Source organism: Mytilus galloprovincialis, chromosome 6, assembly GCF_965363235.1.
Source record: "Mytilus galloprovincialis chromosome 6, xbMytGall1.hap1.1, whole genome shotgun sequence".
Lineage (NCBI taxonomy): Eukaryota > Metazoa > Mollusca > Bivalvia > Mytilida > Mytilidae > Mytilus > Mytilus galloprovincialis.
This window is the reverse complement of record NC_134843.1, coordinates 14,939,897-14,963,567: the sequence shown is the minus strand read 5'-3', so window position 1 is coordinate 14,963,567 and position 23,671 is coordinate 14,939,897. Positions and strand designations below refer to the sequence as shown.

Genomic DNA, 23,671 nt, shown 5'->3' with positions numbered 1-23,671 from the left:
TGTTCAAAAATCTGAAACTAGAGCTCAAAATTCGAAATAAATGTCCAAAAAATGGAATAGGGTCGGCCTATTCAAGGAGTTCTAGAGAAAAATAATGAGGGGTGTCACGGGGTATGACTATATAGGTCTTGTAGAAGAGAAACAGGCGCTTCTCTTGCACTAGGTATCGAAGGGCGCTATGTTCAAAAATCTGAAACTGGAGCTCAAAATTTGAAAAAAATGTCAAAAAATTAGGGGGGTCGGCCTATTCCAGGGCTTCTAGAGAAAAATAATGAGGAGTGCCACGGGGTATGACTATAAAGGTCTTGTAAAGGAGAAACATGCGCTTCCTTTCCGTTAGGTATCGAAGGGCACTATGTTCATAAATCTGAAACTAGACCTCAAAATTTGAACAAAATGTCAAAAAATTAGGGGGGTCACCCAGCAGCGGCATAACAAAAAAAAAAACTCATCATCAATACCAGACGCGCGTTTCGTCTACAAAAGACTCATTAGTGACGCTCGAATCAAAATAATGGTTGAAAGGCCAAAATAAAGGACGAAGTTGAAGATCATTGAGAACCAAACATTCCTAGCAGTTTTGCCAAATACAGGTAAGACAGTTTATTCCTGGTGTAGAAAAACCTTAGTTTTTTTCAAAAATTCAAAGCGGTGTTAATTTATAAGATTATATTAATGATAAGCCAAGTCAACACACAAGTGCCAACTACTGGGATGGTGATACCCTCGGGGAAATAAATCTTTACCAGCAGTGGCATCGACTCAGAGATTGCATTTTAAGTTTTAACTCATCAAAGATACCAGTATTTTAATTTTATATTTACGCCAGACGCACGTTTCGTCTACAATATATCAATGAATGTCCTGTGAAGGGAAAACAGGCGTATCGTTTGCGTAAGACTTCAAAAGGTGCTATGTTCAATTTTGTCGAAAGGAACTAAAAAAAATAAAACTCAACTGTCAGACAAGAACGCGAAAACCAAAAAAAAAAAAAAAAACCAACATATCAGAGTCAGTAAAAACTAATTTTCAAAATCTTGTTATATAAAGTCATAATTTCCCCATCCGAATAACATGATAAAAGAGTTTGTAAAATGTGTTATGTAAATACTGATAAAAAGAATGCTGATTACTGGCTGATTTTCTTTTTCAAGGGTATTTCGAAAAGAAAACGACGAAGATGAAAGAACTTTAGTGCGAATACCAGCTGGTATATAACCTAAAATTCTATATACACTTTTATACTTAATAGACAGTCTACTTTTTATTCTTTCAAAAGTTTTTTTCATATCGGAGGTTTTGTACCAGATAACCAAAATCAGCAAAGAATACTGCATTGTTAAAAAAGTATGATAGTAAAACTACATACAGACCAGTTAACTTTATCAATGACAATACAAGCGCCACAACCTTAAAGACGGTATAAGTACCCTCGTCCACGTGCGGGTGTTGTCTGATAAAAATAGATGTACATGTATACACATGGAAAAAAGTATTTTGTAAAATGTGTTATGTAAATACTGATAAAAAAATGCTGATTACTGGCTGATTTTCTTTTTCAAGGGTATGTCGAAAAGAAAACGACGAAGATAAAAAAAACTTTAGTGCGATTGCCAACTGGTATATAACCAAATTGGAATTGAAATTAAAAAAACACTCTTTATTTTTTTATGATATAATTTGTTAAAATAGAACTAGTCAAACACTATTTAAATATCACCTGAGTTTGATCAATAATTATCGACTCGATAAGTTCTTATCTGCACATGCAGCTACTGTACCCGTACACAGCAAAACATGTGTTTCATCCTCATTGTTTTCAACACTTTAAATAACCAAGTTTATAAAGTTATGTGATTGACACCTTGAAATAGGTCCTCCACAACTCTTAACCGCAGCAAGATGGTAGATTATCAGCATGAGAGAGGCAGGAATGTCGCTGTGACAACTGTACGTATTGTCGGTCATCACTTTTCCACTATTAGTCGTTTAGAGAATAAAAATCAGGCAATACACGATATAAAAGACTATCCGAGACCAAAAAGACCCCCTATGCCACCTGCTAGGGAAAATCAAGCATGATGAAGCTTAGTCAGAAAGAAACCCATTGCATACAATACAATCCTGAAAAGAGAGGGGTGGGCATACAGGAGCCTTTTAACAATAATTGTTCGAGATTGAATCATTCCTTCTGGTTATTGTGCGATAAGACCATTTCAGGGACGTTTGCTTACGAACAGACACACAGTTATCCGTATCCAAGGTAGTGCAGAGCTCGCCAAAATTGGAAATAAGCATCGTGGAGGAAGATCCATTGTTCAAATGGAATTCTGTTTATTTTCCTTGGTCCAATCATAGCCCAGATTTGAACCATATCAAGGATTATGGGACACAATTGGGCGTAATTTGCACAAAAGGACACCCCAGTCCAAACACGTGATGAAATAAACAATGCCCTTCATCAGAAATGGTTGCTGCTACCTAAGCAACAAATTAGTCGATTTATGGCAGAAATCATAAGACGTTAAGTGGCGGTTGACCGTTTAAATGGAGACTGCGCACAAAGTGCTATTTCTTTTGCGTATAACGATTAACCATGATGTGAACAATCATCTTAAGATTAATTTTGAAATGTCTGACATTGTAAAGTTCGACTACAGTAAAAGTTGTAAAATGCAGTTTTTTGTACAAAAAAACACCTCATTTTGTTTTTAGAATTGTGGTTAGATAAATATTTTTTTTTTTCAAACATTTTTTGTTCGTTAAAATGCCAATGTTTTCATAAACTATGTTTCAATATTATTTTACAAATATTTTATCATATTCCATCCAAAATAAAGGCTGATTATTCAAGTTTTAAAAAATCAATATTTTGCAATACTTTTTTCCATGTGTATATATAAAAAAAGAAACATTACTTTGCTTTTTAAGTAAAATATATTTAATATATTAGTTTGTAATATTTTCACGATTAAAACTAATGACCTGAATAATCTATTCATGATCATTTAGTATTTTCTTTTAAATTCGAAGATAACTTTACGTAATTTTCCGATTTCAAACAAATACGCATTTTTTCAACCATTTACCTTTATAGAGATGGAACTGAGTTGTCCTTTTGATCATTAAATGTATCGAGCACTATTTAATGTCTCTAGAATGACTTTGAAAGGCGCTAAAGACTCGTCTTAGAGATACTGGTGCAACATTTTAACGTCCCCGAGGTTTCAACTCACATGAAACGAAGTTATGTGAAGATTGGCAAATCCGCATTATTTATCTCCGTAATCGATTTGGAGAAACTCATGGAAGAAACAAAAATAGGCTATATGCGCAAACAGTTTGTAACCGACTTCATCTGGGCAGCCTAAGAGCTCGTCGTTCGTTGAAGTGATCTATCCTTACGCAGAATCGAAGGATGTCGCGAGTTGAATGGAGAGGGTACGGATTCGATGACATAGACTAACATGGAGACTAATCCTTTTTACCGCTGAATCGGAATTCAACTTGACATTTATCGATGGCAGAGACATGGTCTGCCGCAGGTACAAGGCATGCTTTTTGATGCGTGCGTACAGGAAACAAATTGGCTTTAGGGTGGCGAATTAATGGTATGGAATGGATAACCTACCAGGAACGCCCCGATCTGACAATTAGTGAAGGAAACCTAAATGCAAAAGGGTATAGGAACGAAATTCTGGCTCCACTAGTTCTCCCGTTTCTCACGTCACTTTGACATCTTTCTATGATTAATACATCTCTCACATAGTTAAGAAGTCCTTTATTTCTATTTTAAGAAAGGAAAAGTAATACAAAGCTAAAAGCCATTTGTTCCGGAAATGAACGAGCACTTACAAGACTTTAGAAGAATTTTGGATCATAACTGGATAGTTTCGATATAAAAATTGAGAAATTTTAGATTCATACTCACAAAAAATGACATTTATATAGGTCATCATGATAAAATTGCAGAAGATTCCTCTTATAAAAAGGTGGTGGAAGAGATTTAGCAAACAAATCCGTAAATGTTCGTTAAGATTAAGAAATCCGTCAAATTATATTTTTTTTATTCAATCCTCACAATCATCTAGTTATAACTTACCCGTCAATACTATCGTTTTTTTAAGAATACATATCATAATTTCACCTACAGACAATGTGTACCCGCAAGTCACTCCTCTCAATAGCACCGGCATGCACGCAAATTAAATTGATGCACGTCGACATCTCTTGTTTAATAGAATGCAGCATACATTCATAGTAGTTACTCTGATTTATCAGAGAAAACCGCTGAATCATTGGTTACAAGTAGTAACCTTTACATTCTCATAACCTTTACAGTCTTGGAGAATCATCAAGAATATAGACCTTCTAGAGATGTTAGTTTAATCATAGTTATTTCGGAAACAAGTTATTATGAGTTAAATTACTAGTAATCATACCCCTTTCTACTTTTATTGTGCGAGTGCTGCCTTGTAGCGCCATTAGCCTGCTCTTTTTTTGAAGCTAACAAGTTGTCTTTTACGTGCATGTGGTATGGCTCTCTTTTAACACGTGATCAGTCGCGTATCCTTCCGACAGACTATCGTTGTTCCAGAAGATAATACTCGCAAATGGTGTGAATGACGAGCCGAAAATTTGGTCCCTGAAATTGTCTCCCAGAAACGGAGATGGAACCACGAACCTTTGTGTTTGAAAATAGAGGTTGTGACTCCATGTCTTATTGTTTGAACCAAGAAATAAATGACTGAGAATACCTTTCCATTCCTCCAAGAGATCATTTACATCACCCCAATTATACGATTATAGATGCGATACGCGGTATTCAGAAGTTCGGGAACCCTGTTTTTCCTCATTGTTAAAATTCTGGAATTGGTAATCACGCGGAACTGACCCTGCTGTATAATTAGTATGTCTGCATACAAGTTACACTTCACCTTATTATCTTTCATATTTCTTATAAGTTGCGGCCACATGTCCTAAGTCGGTCTCTGTTTGGTGGTGTTTTTGTTGGTTAAGAGATCATCTAAAGTACCAATCACGCAAGTGCGAATATATTTGGCTTTAAAGTATTAGTTCATCTTCCCCATCATGGTATGATCTCAGTGATCGAGAAAAACTCGAGTTTCCTCAAATCTTACGGGATCGATAGAGTAGACATCAACGCAGTGTATTATACATATTCTTTGATCTCTTTGTTGTTGAATTCGGTAATCTTTTCCGTCCATAGTTTTATGAAAATGCTTGACTTGAATATGGAATGAAAAGCAACCTGGATCATCACAACTTCTTGGTCTTGGGCGGCACTTAGTCATATTGGCAAGTAAAACATAAATGATGCGAAGAATAAACGTGAATTCTTTATTTTGTTGAAACAGAACTGTAATCCAAGTTTCACTCAAACGAACAACGATCAAGCATCGTTTCTCGAATTTACGTCGAAATATTTTATCCGTTTAACAAACTTTTCTATAGAGACACCTAGACCGATTTGTACTTTTGTGAAGATGAGGTTTGTTAAACGGCTGACTAGATGAAGTCGGTTATATAGTGCATAGTTAACAACCTATGTTTTTTAACTCACATAGTTGCGAGTCGTTGTATTCTTATGTTGAGCATCGACTGCTTATTTGCAATAGGCGAGTGACTTATTTCAAAAAGACGCTTAGTTAACAACCCTAATGGACCCATCTTACGCACGGCTGTATTATATATACACATGGAAAAAAGTATTGCAGCACCTTGATTTTTTAAAACTTGAAAAATCAGCCTCTTTTTTTGGATGAAATATAATAAAATATGTGTAGGATATTATTGAAACATAGTTTATGATAACATTGGCAACCACAATTTTAATAACAAAATGAAGTGTTTTTTGTACAAAAAATGCATTTTTCAACTTTTACTGTAGTCGAACTTTACAATGTCAGGTATTTCAAAATTAATCTTCAGATGACTGTTCGCATCATGGTTGGTCGTTATACGCCAAAGAATTAGTACTTTGTGCGCAGCCTCCAATCAAACGAATTACCGCATCTCAACGTCTTTTGATTCCTGCCATGAATCGGCTAATAAAGTAATGTAAAGGTAGCAGCAACCATTTCTGATGAAGGGCATTGTTTATTTCATGATGTGTTTGAACTGGTGTGTCCTTTTGTGCACTTTCCGCCCAATAGTGTCCCAAATATGCTCGATATGGTTCAAATCCGGGCTACGATCTGGCCAAGGAAGATGAACCGAATTCCATTTGAACATTGGATCTTCCTCCAAGATGCTAATTTCCAATTTTGGCGAGCTCTGCACTACATTTGATACGGATAACTGTGTGTCTGTTCGTAAGCAAACGTCCCTGAAATGGTCTTATCGCACAATAACCAGTAGAGATGATTCAATCTCGAACAATTATTGTTAAAAGGCTCCTGTATGCCCACCTCTCTCTTTTCAGGATTGTATTGTATGCAATGGGTTTCTTTCTGACTAAGCTTCATCATGCTTGATTTTCCCTAGCAGGTGGCATAGGGGGTCTTTTTGGTCTCGGATAGTCTTTTATATCGTGTATTGCCTAATTTTTATTCTCTAAACGACTTATAGTGGAAAAGTGATGAACGACAATACGTGCAATTGTCACAGCGACATTCCTGCCTCTCTCATGCTGATAATCTGCCATCTTGCTGCTGTTATGAGTTGTGGAGGACCTATTTCAAGGTGTCAATCACATAACTTTATAAACTTGGTTATTTAAAGTGTTGAAAACAATGAGGATGAAACACATGTTTTGCTGTGTACGGGTACAGTAGCTGCATGTGCAGATAAGAACTTATCGAGTCGATAATTATTGATCAAACTCAGGTGATATTTAAATAGTGTTTAACTAGTTCTATTTTAACAAATTATATCATAAAAAAATAAAGAGTGTTTTTTAATTTCAATTCCAATTTGGTTATATACCAGCTGCCATTCGCACTAAAGTTCTTTTTATCTTCGTCGTTTTCTTTTCGACATACCCTTGAAAAAGAAAATCAGCCAGTAATCAGCATTTTTTTATCAGTATTTACATAACACATTTTACAAACTCTTTTATCATGTTATTCGGATGGGGAAATTATGACTTTATATGACAAGAAATTGCAAATTAGTCTTTGCTGACTATGATATGTTTTTTTTGGTTTTCGCGTTCTTGTCTGACAGTTGAGTTTTTCATTAAAAGTTTTTAGTTCCTTTCGACAAAATTGAACATAGCATTATTCTTACTACATTTGTATAAACTTCAAGATTATAATTATTTTTTTTAAAACCGGTTTTTTTCTAAAGTGAATATTGATCAATATTTTCGAAGGGTTAAATATTTCTCAGTGATGTCCTGCCATGGCTTTGTTTAAATTTGTTTGTTAGCTTTTTGTTCATGAATTTTTGTCTCTAATATTTAATTAACTATGCATTTGTATTCAGATGTTGCAGATCAAATATATTCGTTCATTGTGTATTCATACGTTTTTTGATTGAGTTAAGTCTACCAATTGATATTTTATCGTGTGTTTTTCTATGTTGTGATGTTATGCTATTGTTTCAGAAAAAGGGAGAAGGTTTGGATCCATTAAAACGTTTAATCCCGCTGCAAATGTTTGCACCTGTCCTAAGTCAGGAATCTGATGTACAGTAGTTGTCGTTTGTTTATGTAATATATACGTGTTTCTCGTTTCTCGTTTTGCTTATATAGATTAGACCGTTGGTTTTCCCGTTTGAATGGTTTTACACTAGTAATGTTGGGGCTCTTTATAGCTTGTTGTTCGGTGTGAGCCAAGGCTCCGTGTTGAAGGCCGTATACTTTAACCTATAATGGTTTACTTTTTAAATTGTTATTTGGATGGAGAGTTGTTTCATTGGCACTCACACCACATCTTCCTTTTTCTATAGCACCTTTTGAAGTCTTACGCAAACGATGCGCCTGTTTTCCCTTCACAGGACATTCACTGATATATTGTAGACGAAATGCGCGTCTGGCGTAAATATAAAATTTAATTACTGGTATCTATGATGAGTTAAAACTTAAAATGCAACCACTGAGTCGACGCCATTGCTGGTAGAGATTTATTATCCCGAGGGTATCACCAGCCCAGTAGTCAGCACTTGTGTTGACTTGGCTTATCATTGATATAATCTTATAAATTAACACCGTTTTGAATTTTTGAAAAAACTAAGGTTTTTCTACACCAGGAATAGACTGCCTTACTACTAGGAATGTTATGTTCTCAATGTTTTTCAACTTCGTCCTTTATTTTGGCCTTTCAATCATTATTTTGATTCGAGCGTCACTAATGAGTCTTTGTAGATGAAACGCGCGTCTGGTATTTATGATGAGTTTTTTTGTGTTATGCCGCTACTGGATGACCCCCCTAATTGTTTGCCTTTTTTTTAAATTTTGAGCTCTAGTTTCAGATTTTTGAACATAGCGCCCTTCGATACCTAGCGCAAAAGAAGCGCCTGTTTCTCCTCTACAATACCTATATAGTCATTCCCCGTGACACCCCTCATTATTTTTCTCTAGAAGCCCTAGAATAGGCCGACCCCCCTAATTTGTTGACATTTTTTTCAAATTTTGAGCTCTAGTTTCAGATTTTTGAACATAGCGCCCTTCGATACCTAGCGCAAAAGAAGCGCCTGTTTCTCTTCTACAAGACCTATATAGTCATTCTCCGTGACACCCCTCATTATTTTTCTCTAGAAGCCCTGGAATAGGCCGACCCCCCTAATTTTTTGACATTTTTTTCAAATTTTGAGCTCTAGTTTCAGATTTTTGAACATAGCGCCCTTCGATACCTAGCGCAAAAGAAGCGCCTGTTTCTCCTCTACAAGACCTATATAGTCATTCCCCGTGACACCCCTCATTATTTTTCTCTAGAAGCCCTAGAATAGGCAGACCCCCCTAATTTTTTGACATTTTTTTCAAATTTTGAGCTCTAGTTTCAGATTTTTGAACATAGCGCCCTTCGATACCTAGCGCAAAAGAAGCGCCTGTTTCTCTTCTACAAGACCTATATAGTCATTCTCCGTGACACCCCTCATTATTTTTCTCTAGAAGCTCTGGAATAGGCCGACCCCCCTAATTTTTTGACATTTTTTTCGAATTTTGAGCTCTAGTTTCAGATTTTTGAACATAGCGCCCTTCGATACATAGTGCAAAAGAAGCGCCTGTTTCTCTTCTACAAGACCTATATAGTCATTCTCCGTGACACCCCTCATTATTTTTCTCTAGAAGCTCTGGAATAGGCCGACCCCCCTAATTTTTTGACATTTTTTTCGAATCTTGAGCTCTAGTTTCAGATTTTTGAACATAGCGCCCTTCGATACCTAGCGCAAAAGAAGCGCCTGTTTCTCTTCTACAAGACCTATATAGTCATTTCCCGTGACACCCCTCATTATTTTTCTCTAGAAGTCCTAGAATAGGCCGACCCCCCTAATTTTTTGACATTTTTTTCAAATTTTGAGCTCTAGTTTCAGATTTTTGAACATAGCGCCCTTCGATACCTAGCGCAAAAGAAGCGCCTGTTTCTCTTCTACAAGACCTATATAGTCATTCTCCGTGACACCCCTCATTATTTTTCTCTAGAAGCCCTGGAATAGGCCGACCCCCCTAATTTTTTGACATTTTTTTCGAATTTTGAGCTCTAGTTTCAGATTTTTGAACATAGCGCCCTTCGATACCTAGCGCAAAAGAAGCGCCTATTTCTCCTCTACAAGACCTATATAGTCATTCCCCGTGACACCCCTCATTATTTTTCTCTAGAAGCCCTAGAATAGGCAGACCCACCTAATTTTTTGACATTTTTTTAAAATTTTGAGCTCTAGTTTCAGATTTTTGAACATAGCGCCCTTCGATACCTAGCGCAAAAGAAGCGCCTGTTTCTCTTCTACAAGACCTATATAGTCATTCTCCGTGACACCCCTCATTATTTTTCTCTACAACTCCTAGAATAGGCCGACCCCCCTATTTTTTTGACATTTTTTTCAAATTTTGAGCTCTAGTTTCAGATTTTTGAACATAGCGCCCTTCGATACCTAGCGCAAAAGAAGCGCCTGTTTCTCCTCTACAAGACCTATATAGTCATTCCCCGTGACACTCCTCATTATTTTTCTCTAGAAGCCCTGGAATAGGCCGACCCCCCTAATTTTTTGACATTTTTTTCAAACTTTGAGCTCTACTTTCAGATTTTTGAACATAGCGCCCTTCGATACCTAGCGCAAAAGAAGCGCCTGTTTCTCCTCTACAAGACCTATATAGTCATACCCCGTGACACCCCTCATTATTTTTCTCTAGAACTCCTGGAATAGGCCGACCCTACCCCCATTTTTTGGACATTTTTTTCGAATTTTGAGCTCTAGTTTCAGATTTTTGAACATAGCGCCCTTCGATACCTAGCGCAAAAGAAGCGCCTGTTTCTTCTCTACAAGACCTATATAGTCATACCCCGTGACATCCTCATTATTTTTCTCTAGAAGCCCCGGAATAGGCCGACCCCCCTAATTTTTTGACATTTTTTTCAAATTTTGAGCTCTAGTTTCAGATTTTTGAACATAGCGCCCTTCTATACCTAGCGCAAAAGAAGCGCCTGTTTCTTTTCTTCAAGACCTATATAGTCATTCCCCGTGACACCCCTCATTATTTTTCTCTAGAAGTCCTGGAATAGGCCGACCCCCCTATTTTTTTGACATTTTTTTCAAATTTTGAGCTCTAGTTTCAGATTTTTGAACATAGCGCCCTTCGATACCTAGCGCAAAAGAAGCGCCTGTATCTCCTCTACAACCTATATAGTCATACCCCGTGATACCCCTCATTATTTTTCTCTAGAACTCCTGGAATAGGCCGACCCTACCCCCATTTTTTGGACATTTTTTTCGAATTTTGAGCTCTAGTTTCAGATTTTTGAACATAGCGCCCTTCGATACCTAGCGCAAAAGAAGCGCCTGTTTCTCTTCTACAAGACCTATATAGTCATTCTCCGTGACACCCCTCATTATTTTTCTCTAGAAGCTCTGGAATAGGCCGACCCTACCCCCATTTTTTGGACATTTTTTTCGAATTTTGAGCTCTAGTTTCAGATTTTTGCACATAGCGCCCTTCGATACCTAGCGCAAAAGAAGCGCCTGTTTCTCTTCTACAAGACCTATATAGTCATTCTCCGTGACACCCCTCATTATTTTTCTCTAGAAGCTCTGGAATAGGCCGACCCCCCTAATTTTTTGACATTTTTTTCGAATTTTGAGCTCTAGTTTCAGATTTTTGAACATAGCGCCCTTCGATACATAGTGCAAAAGAAGCGCCTGTTTCTCTTCTACAAGACCTATATAGTCATTCTCCGTGACACCCCTCATTATTTTTCTCTAGAAGCTCTGGAATAGGCCGACCCCCCCTAATTTTTTGACATTTTTTTCGAATCTTGAGCTCTAGTTTCAGATTTTTGAACATAGCGCCCTTCGATACCTAGCGCAAAAGAAGCGCCTGTTTCTCCTCTACAATACCTATATAGTCATTCCCCGTGACACCCCTCATTATTTTTCTCTAGAAGCCCTAGAATAGGCCGACCCCCCTAATTTGTTGACATTTTTTTCAAATTTTGAGCTCTAGTTTCAGATTTTTGAACATAGCGCCCTTCGATACCTAGCGCAAAAGAAGCGCCTGTTTCTCTTCTACAAGACCTATATAGTCATTCTCCGTGACACCCCTCATTATTTTTCTCTAGAAGCCCTGGAATAGGCCGACCCCCCTAATTTTTTGACATTTTTTTCAAATTTTGAGCTCTAGTTTCAGATTTTTGAACATAGCGCCCTTCGATACCTAGCGCAAAAGAAGCGCCTGTTTCTCCTCTACAAGACCTATATAGTCATTCCCCGTGACACCCCTCATTATTTTTCTCTAGAAGCCCTAGAATAGGCAGACCCCCCTAATTTTTTGACATTTTTTTCAAATTTTGAGCTCTAGTTTCAGATTTTTGAACATAGCGCCCTTCGATACCTAGCGCAAAAGAAGCGCCTGTTTCTCTTCTACAAGACCTATATAGTCATTCTCCGTGACACCCCTCATTATTTTTCTCTAGAAGCTCTGGAATAGGCCGACCCCCCTAATTTTTTGACATTTTTTTCGAATTTTGAGCTCTAGTTTCAGATTTTTGAACATAGCGCCCTTCGATACATAGTGCAAAAGAAGCGCCTGTTTCTCTTCTACAAGACCTATATAGTCATTCTCCGTGACACCCCTCATTATTTTTCTCTAGAAGCTCTGGAATAGGCCGACCCCCCTAATTTTTTGACATTTTTTTCGAATCTTGAGCTATAGTTTCAGATTTTTGAACATAGCGCCCTTCGATACCTAGCGCAAAAGAAGCGCCTGTTTCTCTTCTACAAGACCTATATAGTCATTTCCCGTGACACCCCTCATTATTTTTCTCTAGAAGTCCTAGAATAGGCCGACCCCCCTAATTTTTTGACATTTTTTTCAAATTTTGAGCTCTAGTTTCAGATTTTTGAACATAGCGCCCTTCGATACCTAGCGCAAAAGAAGCGCCTGTTTCTCTTCTACAAGACCTATATAGTCATTCTCCGTGACACCCCTCATTATTTTTCTCTAGAAGCCCTGGAATAGGCCGACCCCCCTAATTTTTTGACATTTTTTTCAAATTTTGAGCTCTAGTTTCAGATTTTTGAACATAGCGCCCTTCGATACCTAGCGCAAAAGAAGCGCCTGTTTCTCCTCTACAAGACCTATATAGTCATTCCCCGTGACACCCCTCATTATTTTTCTCTAGAAGCCCTAGAATAGGCAGACCCCCCTAATTTTTTGACATTTTTTTAAAATTTTGAGCTCTAGTTTCAGATTTTTGAACATAGCGCCCTTCGATACCTAGCGCAAAAGAAGCGCCTGTTTCTCTTCTACAAGACCTATATAGTCATTCTCCGTGACACCCCTCATTATTTTTCTCTACAACTCTTAGAATAGGCCGACCCCCCTATTTTTTTGACATTTTTTTCAAATTTTGAGCTCTAGTTTCAGATTTTTGAACATAGCGCCCTTCGATACCTAGCGCAAAAGAAGCGCCTGTTTCTCCTCTACAAGACCTATATAGTCATTCCCCGTGACACTCCTCATTATTTTTCTCTAGAAGCCCTGGAATAGGCCGACCCCCCTAATTTTTTGACATTTTTTTCAAACTTTGAGCTCTACTTTCAGATTTTTGAACATAGCGCCCTTCGATACCTAGCGCAAAAGAAGCGCCTGTTTCTCCTCTACAAGACCTATATAGTCATACCCCGTGACACCCCTCATTATTTTTCTCTAGAACTCCTGGAATAGGCCGACCCTACCCCCATTTTTTGGACATTTTTTTCGAATTTTGAGCTCTAGTTTCAGATTTTTGAACATAGCACCCTTCGATACCTAGCGCAAAAGAAGCGCCTGTTTCTTCTCTACAAGACCTATATAGTCATACCCCGTGACATCCTCATTATTTTTCTCTAGAAGTCCCGGAATAGGCCGACCCCCCTAATTTTTTGACATTTTTTTCAAATTTTGAGCTCTAGTTTCAGATTTTTGAACATAGCGCCCTTCTATACCTAGCGCAAAAGAAGCGCCTGTTTCTTTTCTTCAAGACCTATATAGTCATTCCCCGTGACACCCCTCATTATTTTTCTCTAGAAGTCCTGGAATAGGCCGACCCCCCTATTTTTTTGACATTTTTTTCAAATTTTGAGCTATAGTTTCAGATTTTTGAACATAGCACCCTTCGATACCTAGCGCAAAAGAAGCGCCTGTATCTCCTCTACAACCTATATAGTCATACCCCGTGATACCCCTCATTATTTTTCTCTAGAACTCCTGGAATAGGCCGACCCTACCCCCATTTTTTGGACATTTTTTTCGAATTTTGAGCTCTAGTTTCAGATTTTTGAACATAGCGCCCTTCGATACCTAGCGCAAAAGAAGCGCCTGTTTCTCTTCTACAAGACCTATATAGTCATTCTCCGTGACACCCCTCATTATTTTTCTCTAGAAGCTCTGGAATAGGCCGACCCCCCTAATTTTTTGACATTTTTTTCGAATTTTGAGCTCTAGTTTCAGATTTTTGAACATAGCGCCCTTCGATACCTAGCGCAAAAGAAGCGCCTGGTTTCTCCTCTACAAGACCTATATAGTCATTCCCCGTGACACCCCTCATTATTTTTGTCTAGAAGTCCTAGAATAGGCCGACCCCCCTAATTTTTTGACATTTTTTTCAAATTTTGAGCTCTAGTTTCAGATTTTTCAACATAGCGCCCTTCGATACCTAGCGCAAAAGAAGCACCTGTGTCTCTTCTACAAGACCTATATAGTCATACCCCGTGACACCCCTCATTATTTTTCTCTAGAACTCCTGGAATAGGCCGACCCTACCCCCATTTTTTGGACATTTTTTCGAACTTTTAGCTCTAGTTTCAGATTTTTGAACATGGCGCCCTTCTATACGTAGCGCAAAAGAAGCGCCTGTTTCTCCTCTACAAGACATATATAGTCATACCCCGTGACACCCCTCATTATTTTTCTCTAGAAGTCTTAGAATAGGCCGACCCCCCAAATATTTTGACATTTTTTTCAAATCTTGAGCTCTAGTTTCAGATTTTTGAACATAGCGCCCTTCGATACCTAGCGCAAAAGAAGCGCCTGTTTCTTTTCTACAAGACCTATGTAGTCATACCCCGTGACACTCCTCATTATTTTTCTCTAGAAGTCCTAGAATAGGCCGACCCCCCTAATTTTTTGACATTTTTTCAAATTTTGAGCTCTAGTTTCAGATTTTTGAACATAGCGCCCTTCTATACCTAGCGCAAAAGAAGCGCCTGTTTCTTTTCTTCAAGACCTATATAGTCATTCCCCGTGACACCCCTCATTATTTTTCTCTAGAACTCCTGGAATAGGCCGACCCCCCTATTTTTTTGACATTTTTTTCAAATTTTGAGCTCTAGTTTCAGATTTTTGAACATAGCGCCCTTGGATACCTAGCGCAAAAGAAGCGCCTGTGTCTCTTCTACAAGACCTATATAGTCATTCTCCGTGACACCCCTCATTATTTTTCTCTAGAACTCCTGGAATAGGTCGACCCCCCTAATTTTTTGACATTTTTTTCGAATTTTGAGCTCTAGTTTCAGATTTTTGAACATAGCGCCCTTCGATACCTAGCGCAAAAGAAGCGTCTGTTTCTCTTCTCCAAGACATATTTAGTCATACCCCGTGACACCCCTCATTATTTTTCAATAGAACTCCTGGAATAGGCCGACCCTACCCCCATTTTTTGGACATTTTTTTCGAATTTTGAGCTCTAGTTTCAGATTTTTTAACATAGCGCCCTTCGATACATAGTGCAAAAGAAGCGCCTGTTTCTCTTCTACAAGACCTATATAGTCATTCTCCGTGACACCCCTCATTATTTTTCTCTAGAAGCCCTGGAATAGGCCGACCCCCTAATTTTTTGACATTTTTTTCAAATTTTGAGCTCTAGTTTCAGATTTTTGAACATAGCGCCCTTCGATACCTAGCGCAAAAGAAACGCCTGTTTCTCTTCTACAAGACCTATATAGTCATACCCCGTGACACCCCTCATTATTTTTCTCTAGAACTCCTGGAATAGGCCGACCCTACCCCCATTTTTTGGACATTTTTTTCGAACTTTTAGCTCTAGTTTCAGATTTTTGAACATAGCGCCCTTCTATACGTAGCGCAAAAGAAGCGCCTGTTTCTCCTCTACAAGACATATATAGTCATACCCCGTGACACCCCTCATTATTTTTCTCTAGAAGTCCTAGAATAGGCCGACCCCCCTAATTTTTTGACATTTTTTTCAAATTTTGAGCTATAGTTTCAGATTGTTGAACATAGCGCCCTTCTATACGTAGCGCAAAAGAAGCGCCTGTTTCTCCTCTATAAGACCTTTATAGTCATTCCCCGTGACACCCCTCATTACTTTTCTCTAGAAGTCCTAGAATAGGCCGACCCCCCTAATTTTTTGACATTTTTTTCGAATTTTGAGCTCTAGTTTCAGATTTTTGAACATAGCGCCCTTCGATACCTAGCGCAAAAGAAGCGCCTGTTTCTCTTCTACAAGACCTATATAGTCATACCCCGTGACACCCCTCATTATTTTTCTCTAGAAGTCTTAGAATAGGCCGACCCCCCAAATATTTTGACATTTTTTTCAAATCTTGAGCTCTAGTTTCAGATTTTTGAACATAGCGCCCTTCGATACCTAGCGCAAAAGAAGCGCCTGTTTCTTTTCTACAAGACCTATGTAGTCATACCCCGTGACACTCCTCATTATTTTTCTCTAGAAGTCCTAGAATAGGCCGACCCCCCTAATTTTTTGACATTTTTTCAAATTTTGAGCTCTAGTTTCAGATTTTTGAACATAGCGCCCTTCTATACCTAGCGCAAAAGAAGCGCCTGTTTCTTTTCTTCAAGACCTATATAGTCATTCCCCGTGACACCCCTCATTATTTTTCTCTAGAACTCCTGGAATAGGCCGACCCCCCTATTTTTTTGACATTTTTTTCAAATTTTGAGCTCTAGTTTCAGATTTTTGAACATAGCGCCCTTCGATACCTAGCGCAAAAGAAGCGCCTGTGTCTCTTCTACAAGACCTATATAGTCATTCTCCGTGACACCCCTCATTATTTTTCTCTAGAACTCCTGGAATAGGTCGACCCCCCTAATTTTTTGACATTTTTTTCGAATTTTGAGCTCTAGTTTCAGATTTTTGAACATAGCGCCCTTCGATACCTAGCGCAAAAGAAGCGTCTGTTTCTCTTCTCCAACACATATTTAGTCATACCCCGTGACACCCCTCATTATTTTTCAATAGAACTCCTGGAATAGGCCGACCCTACCCCCATTTTTTGGACATTTTTTTCGAATTTTGAGCTCTAGTTTTAGATTTTTTAACATAGCGCCCTTCGATACATAGTGCAAAAGAAGCGCCTGTTTCTCTTCTACAAGACCTATATAGTCATTCTCCGTGACACCCCTCATTATTTTTCTCTAGAAGCCCTGGAATAGGCCGACCCCCTAATTTTTTGACATTTTTTTCAAATTTTGAGCTCTAGTTTCAGATTTTTGAACATAGCGCCCTTCGATACCTAGCGCAAAAGAAGCGCCTGTTTCTCTTCTACAAGACCTATATAGTCATACCCCGTGACACCCCTCATTATTTTTCTCTAGAAGTCTTAGAATAGGCCGACCCCCCAAATATTTTGACATTTTTTTCAAATCTTGAGCTCTAGTTTCAGATTTTTGAACATAGCGCCCTTCGATACCTAGCGCAAAAGAAGCGCCTGTTTCTTTTCTACAAGACCTATGTAGTCATACCCCGTGACACTCCTCATTATTTTTCTCTAGAAGTCCTAGAATAGGCCGACCCCCCTAATTTTTTGACATTTTTTCAAATTTTGAGCTCTAGTTTCAGATTTTTGAACATAGCGCCCTTCTATACCTAGCGCAAAAGAAGCGCCTGTTTCTTTTCTTCAAGACCTATATAGTCATTCCCCGTGACACCCCTCATTATTTTTCTCTAGAACTCCTGGAATAGGCCGACCCCCCTATTTTTTTGACATTTTTTTCAAATTTTGAGCTCTAGTTTCAGATTTTTGAACATAGCGCCCTTCGATACCTAGCGCAAAAGAAGCGCCTGTGTCTCTTCTACAAGACCTATATAGTCATTCTCCGTGACACCCCTCATTATTTTTCTCTAGAACTCCTGGAATAGGTCGACCCCCCTAATTTTTTGACATTTTTTTCGAATTTTGAGCTCTAGTTTCAGATTTTTGAACATAGCGCCCTTCGATACCTAGCGCAAAAGAAGCGTCTGTTTCTCTTCTCCAACACATATTTAGTCATACCCCGTGACACCCCTCATTATTTTTCAATAGAACTCCTGGAATAGGCCGACCCTACCCCCATTTTTTGGACATTTTTTTCGAATTTTGAGCTCTAGTTTTAGATTTTTTAACATAGCGCCCTTCGATACATAGTGCAAAAGAAGCGCCTGTTTCTCTTCTACAAGACCTATATAGTCATTCTCCGTGACACCCCTCATTATTTTTCTCTAGAAGCCCTGGAATAGGCCGACCCCCTAATTTTTTGACATTTTTTTCAAATTTTGAGCTCTAGTTTCAGATTTTTGAACATAGCGCCCTTCGATACCTAGCGCAAAAGAAACGCCTGTTTCTCTTCTACAAGACCTATATAGTCATACCCCGTGACACCCCTCATTATTTTTCTCTAGAACTCCTGGAATAGGCCGACCCTACCCCCATTTTTTGGACATTTTTTTCGAACTTTTAGCTCTAGTTTCAGATTTTTGAACATAGCGCCCTTCTATACGTAGCGCAAAAGAAGCGCCTGTTTCTCCTCTACAAGACATATATAGTCATACCCCGTGACACCCCTCATTATTTTTCTCTAGAAGTCCTAGAATAGGCCGACCCCCCTAATTTTTTGACATTTTTTTCAAATTTTGAGCTCTAGTTTCAGATTTTTGAACATAGCACCCTTCAATACCTAGCGCAAAAGAAGCGCCTGTTTCTCCTCTACAAGACCTATATAGTCATACCCCGTGACACTCCTCATTATTTTTCTCTAGAAGTCCTAGAATAGGCCGACCACCCTATTTTTTGACATTTTTTTCAAATTTTGAGCTATAGTTTCAGATTGTTGAACATAGCGCCCTTCTATACGTAGCGCAAAAGAAGCGCCTGTTTCTCCTCTATAAGACCTTTATAGTCATTCCCCGTGACACCCCTCATTACTTTTCTCTAGAAGTCCTAGAATAGGCCGACCCCCCTAATTTTTTGACATTTTTTTCAAATTTTGAGCTCTAGTTTCAGATTTTTGAACATAGCGCCCTTCGATACTTAGTGCAAAAGAAGCGCCTGTTTCTCCTCTACAAGACATATATAGTCATACCCCTTGACACCCCTCATTATTTTTCTCTAGAAGTCCTAGAATAGGCCGACCCCCCTAATTTTTTGACATTTTTTTCAAATTTTTAGCTCTAGTTTCAGATTTTTGAACATAGCGCCCTTCGATACCTAGCGCAAAAGAAGCGCCTGTTTCTCCTCTACAAGACCTATATAGTCATTCCCCGTGACACCCCTCATTATTTTTCTCTAGAAGCCCTGGAATAGGCCGACCCTCCTAATATTTTGACATTTTTTTCAAATTTTGAGCTCTAGATTAAACAATGACATAAAAGGTGCTATATTTTACAGGGTAGGACTACTTTTACATACGTTCTAAATTGAAGAGGGTGCATAGGTGGCCCTACACCTACAAATAATCCGTTGATAGATGCATAGTTATTGTGGTACTGAATATTAGCCTAAAAAGTTATGCGACTTGTTAAATCAATAGATTGGATAAAAACCATTTCAAAATTGAGTTTAAATTGCTATATTTTAACTGATTTTCTGCCTTTTTAAATATTTTTTTATTTAACGGCCGTTGTTGTCTTATTCTGTTTTTTGGTTTCTCGATATATCGCCTTATTGTTCGCTGGCTTATTGTTCGCTAGCTATTGTTCGCTAGCTTCTGCCTGGGGTTGTTAGCTGGCAAAGCAGTCGTTAGTTGGCAAATAATTTGTTAGTTGGCAAAGCAGTCGTTAGTTAGCAAATCTGTCGTTAGTTGTCAAAGGAGTCGTTAGTTGAGAAAGTAGTCGTTAGTTGCCAAAACATTCCTTAGTTGGCAAAGCAATTGTTAGTTGGCATAGAAAAAGATTACGAAAGAAAGAAAGAAATTAAAAGAAAAAGTATGATTACGTCAAAGAAAAATTCCAGTTTTAATTTTAAAGAAATTTGTTTTTACTCTTTCCTTTTTAAATTTTTAACAGTTTAATTCCATGTAAAACTAAATTTGAATTTTTAATATAAAAATTATCTTAGTGTTTCGTAAGATATATGAAAATTTCCGTATTTTAATTTAAAAAGCACTGTTTAGTATGAACCTCAAGTACCAAGACAACATTGTTGATGCCCTATCACTAAAATATACAACTGATAAGAAGAGGTTTTGCGATAAAAAAATAAAATTTACAAATAAAAACTTCTTACCACAAAAATAAGATTGAATATCACTAAAAATAATCGAGCTAAATTCTGTCCACAGCTATATTCAGCCATATCTCCTAATAGAAATTACACTTTATTTTGAGTTCGAATTAAAACTGTAAAATATTTGTTCAATTGTCAGTTCCTGGTTACGAAATGGTCGTATAAATGAAATATCTTGTTTTAGGTACAATCTTTGTTTTAAGATTAGCAACCATGTTATTTAATGCATCGTATCAATAGTAAATTATCTTATGTAAACTAACGGAAGGATGGTATTGTTCTATGGACTGGAAGGATTTTATCAGTGGTAAATAACACATTGACAAGCTCTTTCACCTTAGCTATTTACAATTCATTTTTCTTAGATTATCACAATTTGACAAGTCTTTTGTGGAAGAAAGTTTGCATGCAGAAAACTAAACCAGATGTGTATATCAAACAAATGAGGAGACGTCATCAAACTAGAAAATTGACAAGTCAGCAAGGGTCCCCCTCTTGTATGTTTGTGAGAGGCTTAGAAGTAAATAAGTTATACTGATGTAAACAAAGAAACGTATGTTTGTGGATTATCTATATTTCTTGGAATTTTTGGTACAAGCAGACAAGTTTTTGTCTCCGAATTAACGACCAATATTTCTCCAACATATAATATGTACAACAAATGTGTTAAATTTCTTTGGCATCATAACCATTTTTGGAGTTTTCGTGTTTATAAAAATTGTTGACGGGCAGACAAACTGACGGACGGAAGAACGAACGGACGTACGGACAGACGGACTAAGTGAAAACTATAAGACTCCCACATCCTAAAAACACCATTTGTTTCACGAATTCTTTCTGCTTCTTTACTCAGGACAAGTACCATTCTTAACGTTAGTTGTAATCTACTAAATTTTGGTACAAGTACTCCATCTATCAATTTCTACAATTTCATTCAGATGTCTCTGCTACAGTCATTTTTCTAACTGCATGACACTCACAGATATATATTTAAGATCAAGATCTTGTATTCATTAGCAAAATTGTCTTAATAGTTAATGAACTTACTAATATGTATTCAAGGATATATGATGTGAACGTAGACGAGATAGCAACCCAACGACACAGAGAACACACAAATACGTCTAAGGATCAAGACCAATTTTTTTTTAACAAGAATGGCATATGAATGTCTGAATGTTGTTATTTAAAATACTCATATATACAATAAAGTTTTATAATTCAAGGAACTTGCAAGTGGCATCTTCAAACTTTGCAAACGCGAAAATGGTAGGGCATATATAGAGTTACAATTAAGATGAATGCATATATACATTTAACAAATATCCCTACAAACGTTAAATTGGCAATGGTTCCTCTTTTTTTATTTCTTTTTTATTTGTTTAGTACATTTTTTACTATAATGTTGATAAATTTTGTTTTAATGCTCAAACTAATCTACTTTATGTAACTATTTATCTTTTGACAACAAAAATGACCCTATTGACTTAGGTAATAGGAAAATAACTATATATTAGTATTCTAAATCTTATTATATAATACAAAATTAATGTTGAAAAGTAGTTTTTGACTTTTTCCAAACGATTTCGACAATAATGGTATCAGTGTAATAGGGGCAAATGATTAGATACCATATAGATCTACAAGTTAATAGCAGTCATACAAGATCATTCATTTTACTGATACTAGATTTTAACCCTCACAAGCATGAACCTAATGGAGTATCAACAGTTATCAGAGACAATTAGTTATTATATATCACTGTAATTATGGCTTATTTAAATTTTGAGAACATGCCTTATCTGAACTTCTATACCTGTTTTTCTGTTTAAAACATATAAAAAAGAAGGTGTGGTGTGATTGCCAACTCTTCACAAGAGACATAATGACACAGAAACTATAACAACTATAGGTCACCTTACGACCCCCAACAATGAGCAAAGCACGTATCGCACAGTTAACTTAGTTTAAAAAGACCCCGAAATGACAAATGTTAAACAATTCAAACGAGAAAACTAACGACCTTATTTATGAACAAATTACACAACCAAAATCAAATATCTAACTCATCAACACACGTTGTTTATTGAAATTGTGATAAGTATGACAGCATTTCTCACATTTTATGTCAATTTATCGTTTGAATTAAAAAAAATGTTCTGTCGGTTATAGCTAAGTATGGTATTTGCTCATTGTCATCAAGGTCGTACTGTTACCTCCGCGTTATTTGATTTGGACAGGTGCAGTTTTTAAATATCTGTATAATATATTGTTAGTCAATGAATACTTTGTAGTGTATAAATGTAGCAGTGACGCTCAGGAATATTTTTCAGTTCCGGAATATTCTTCAGTTGTGAAAATTCCACATTCATAAATGTGTACAAATTAATTTGCAAATAAACACAAATAAGAAGACATTACGAGCCAATGTGAGGACAACTTGTAGCAATGTAAACTATGTCAGTTTTGTGCAAAGGTTTTTCGCGGAAATCCGAAATACCACTACTTTTATATTTAGTATAGATTTTTTCAGTTATACGTAGGTTATATGAGGATATTTCCTCCAGTGTTGTTATTTATCTAAAACAATCTTCACAATTACAAAAATGAGGTCGACATTTTGATATTCGAATGTATACACAAATTAATGTATATGTGATATATGTTCGTGGACTTTTTTAATTTTTTTTTTATTGTTTACTCTGTTATTGATTCATTATGCATAAAATCAAAAGCAATTTAAGGTCAAAGTGCAGATCATACCCTAACATCCACAGCTGATATCATTCATAAACATCTACCGCTAGTGGGCAATGATAAATGAATGACATGTACATAACATATTTTTTAAATCACTTAACACCTACGGGTATAACTTTTGTAATTGTACATTACACTAATTGATAAAATATAATAAAAAGCAGTAAAAAGATAATGTTTGATGTAACAGTGCTTTTACTATGATATTGCTTTGAAAAATACAAAAGAACCCCTCTGCATATATGTTAGATTTGTTTTGATCGATATGGAATTCGAAAGAATTTATTTATTCAATCCATCCCCATCCGCTCACACATGAAAAACTATTCACGTCAAAGAATATATTTCAAAGAAAATGTACATATATGTATATGTTTTTCTTATTCAACTTAAACCTTTTTTTTTCATTATAGCAGAACTTAATGGCCCGTTAACGGCGGTAAACATCTCTCTGTTACTATACCAATAACAAAAACCAAACCATCGTGTAGCAGTGAGTGCATTTTCTTTTATCATTACCTGTACAAAAATAAACGCATACAATATCTATATTCAATATCCGATTGTTTCACAAAACCCAAAATGTTTCAAATTATAACTTTCTCACACCCCTATTATTTTCTCTCTCTCTCTATAAAGTATGATTTGTCCCCCAATCAATAATTGGCTGTCACCTGTCATTACAGCAGAATCGATTACTTGTAATGAAGTCACCCAAAATATTACACTTACATGACTAATTATACATTCCTCACTAATTTCTTAAATACTTAATATTTTAATAAAGATA

General features: G+C 37.0%; 1 protein-coding gene across 1 annotated transcript in view; it reads right to left on the bottom strand.

Moving 5' to 3' along the window:
- The window catches only part of LOC143078002 (tetraspanin-1-like), a 67,250-nt gene extending 46,975 nt beyond the window's left edge, over positions 1-20,275 (bottom strand). The window contains exon 1 of the mRNA XM_076253036.1: positions 20,122-20,275. Coding sequence (XP_076109151.1) covers positions 20,122-20,190 — 69 coding nt within the window. The 5' untranslated portion in view covers positions 20,191-20,275. The remainder of the gene's footprint in view (positions 1-20,121) is intronic.
- Between the last annotated feature and the right edge of the window lie 3,396 nt (positions 20,276-23,671).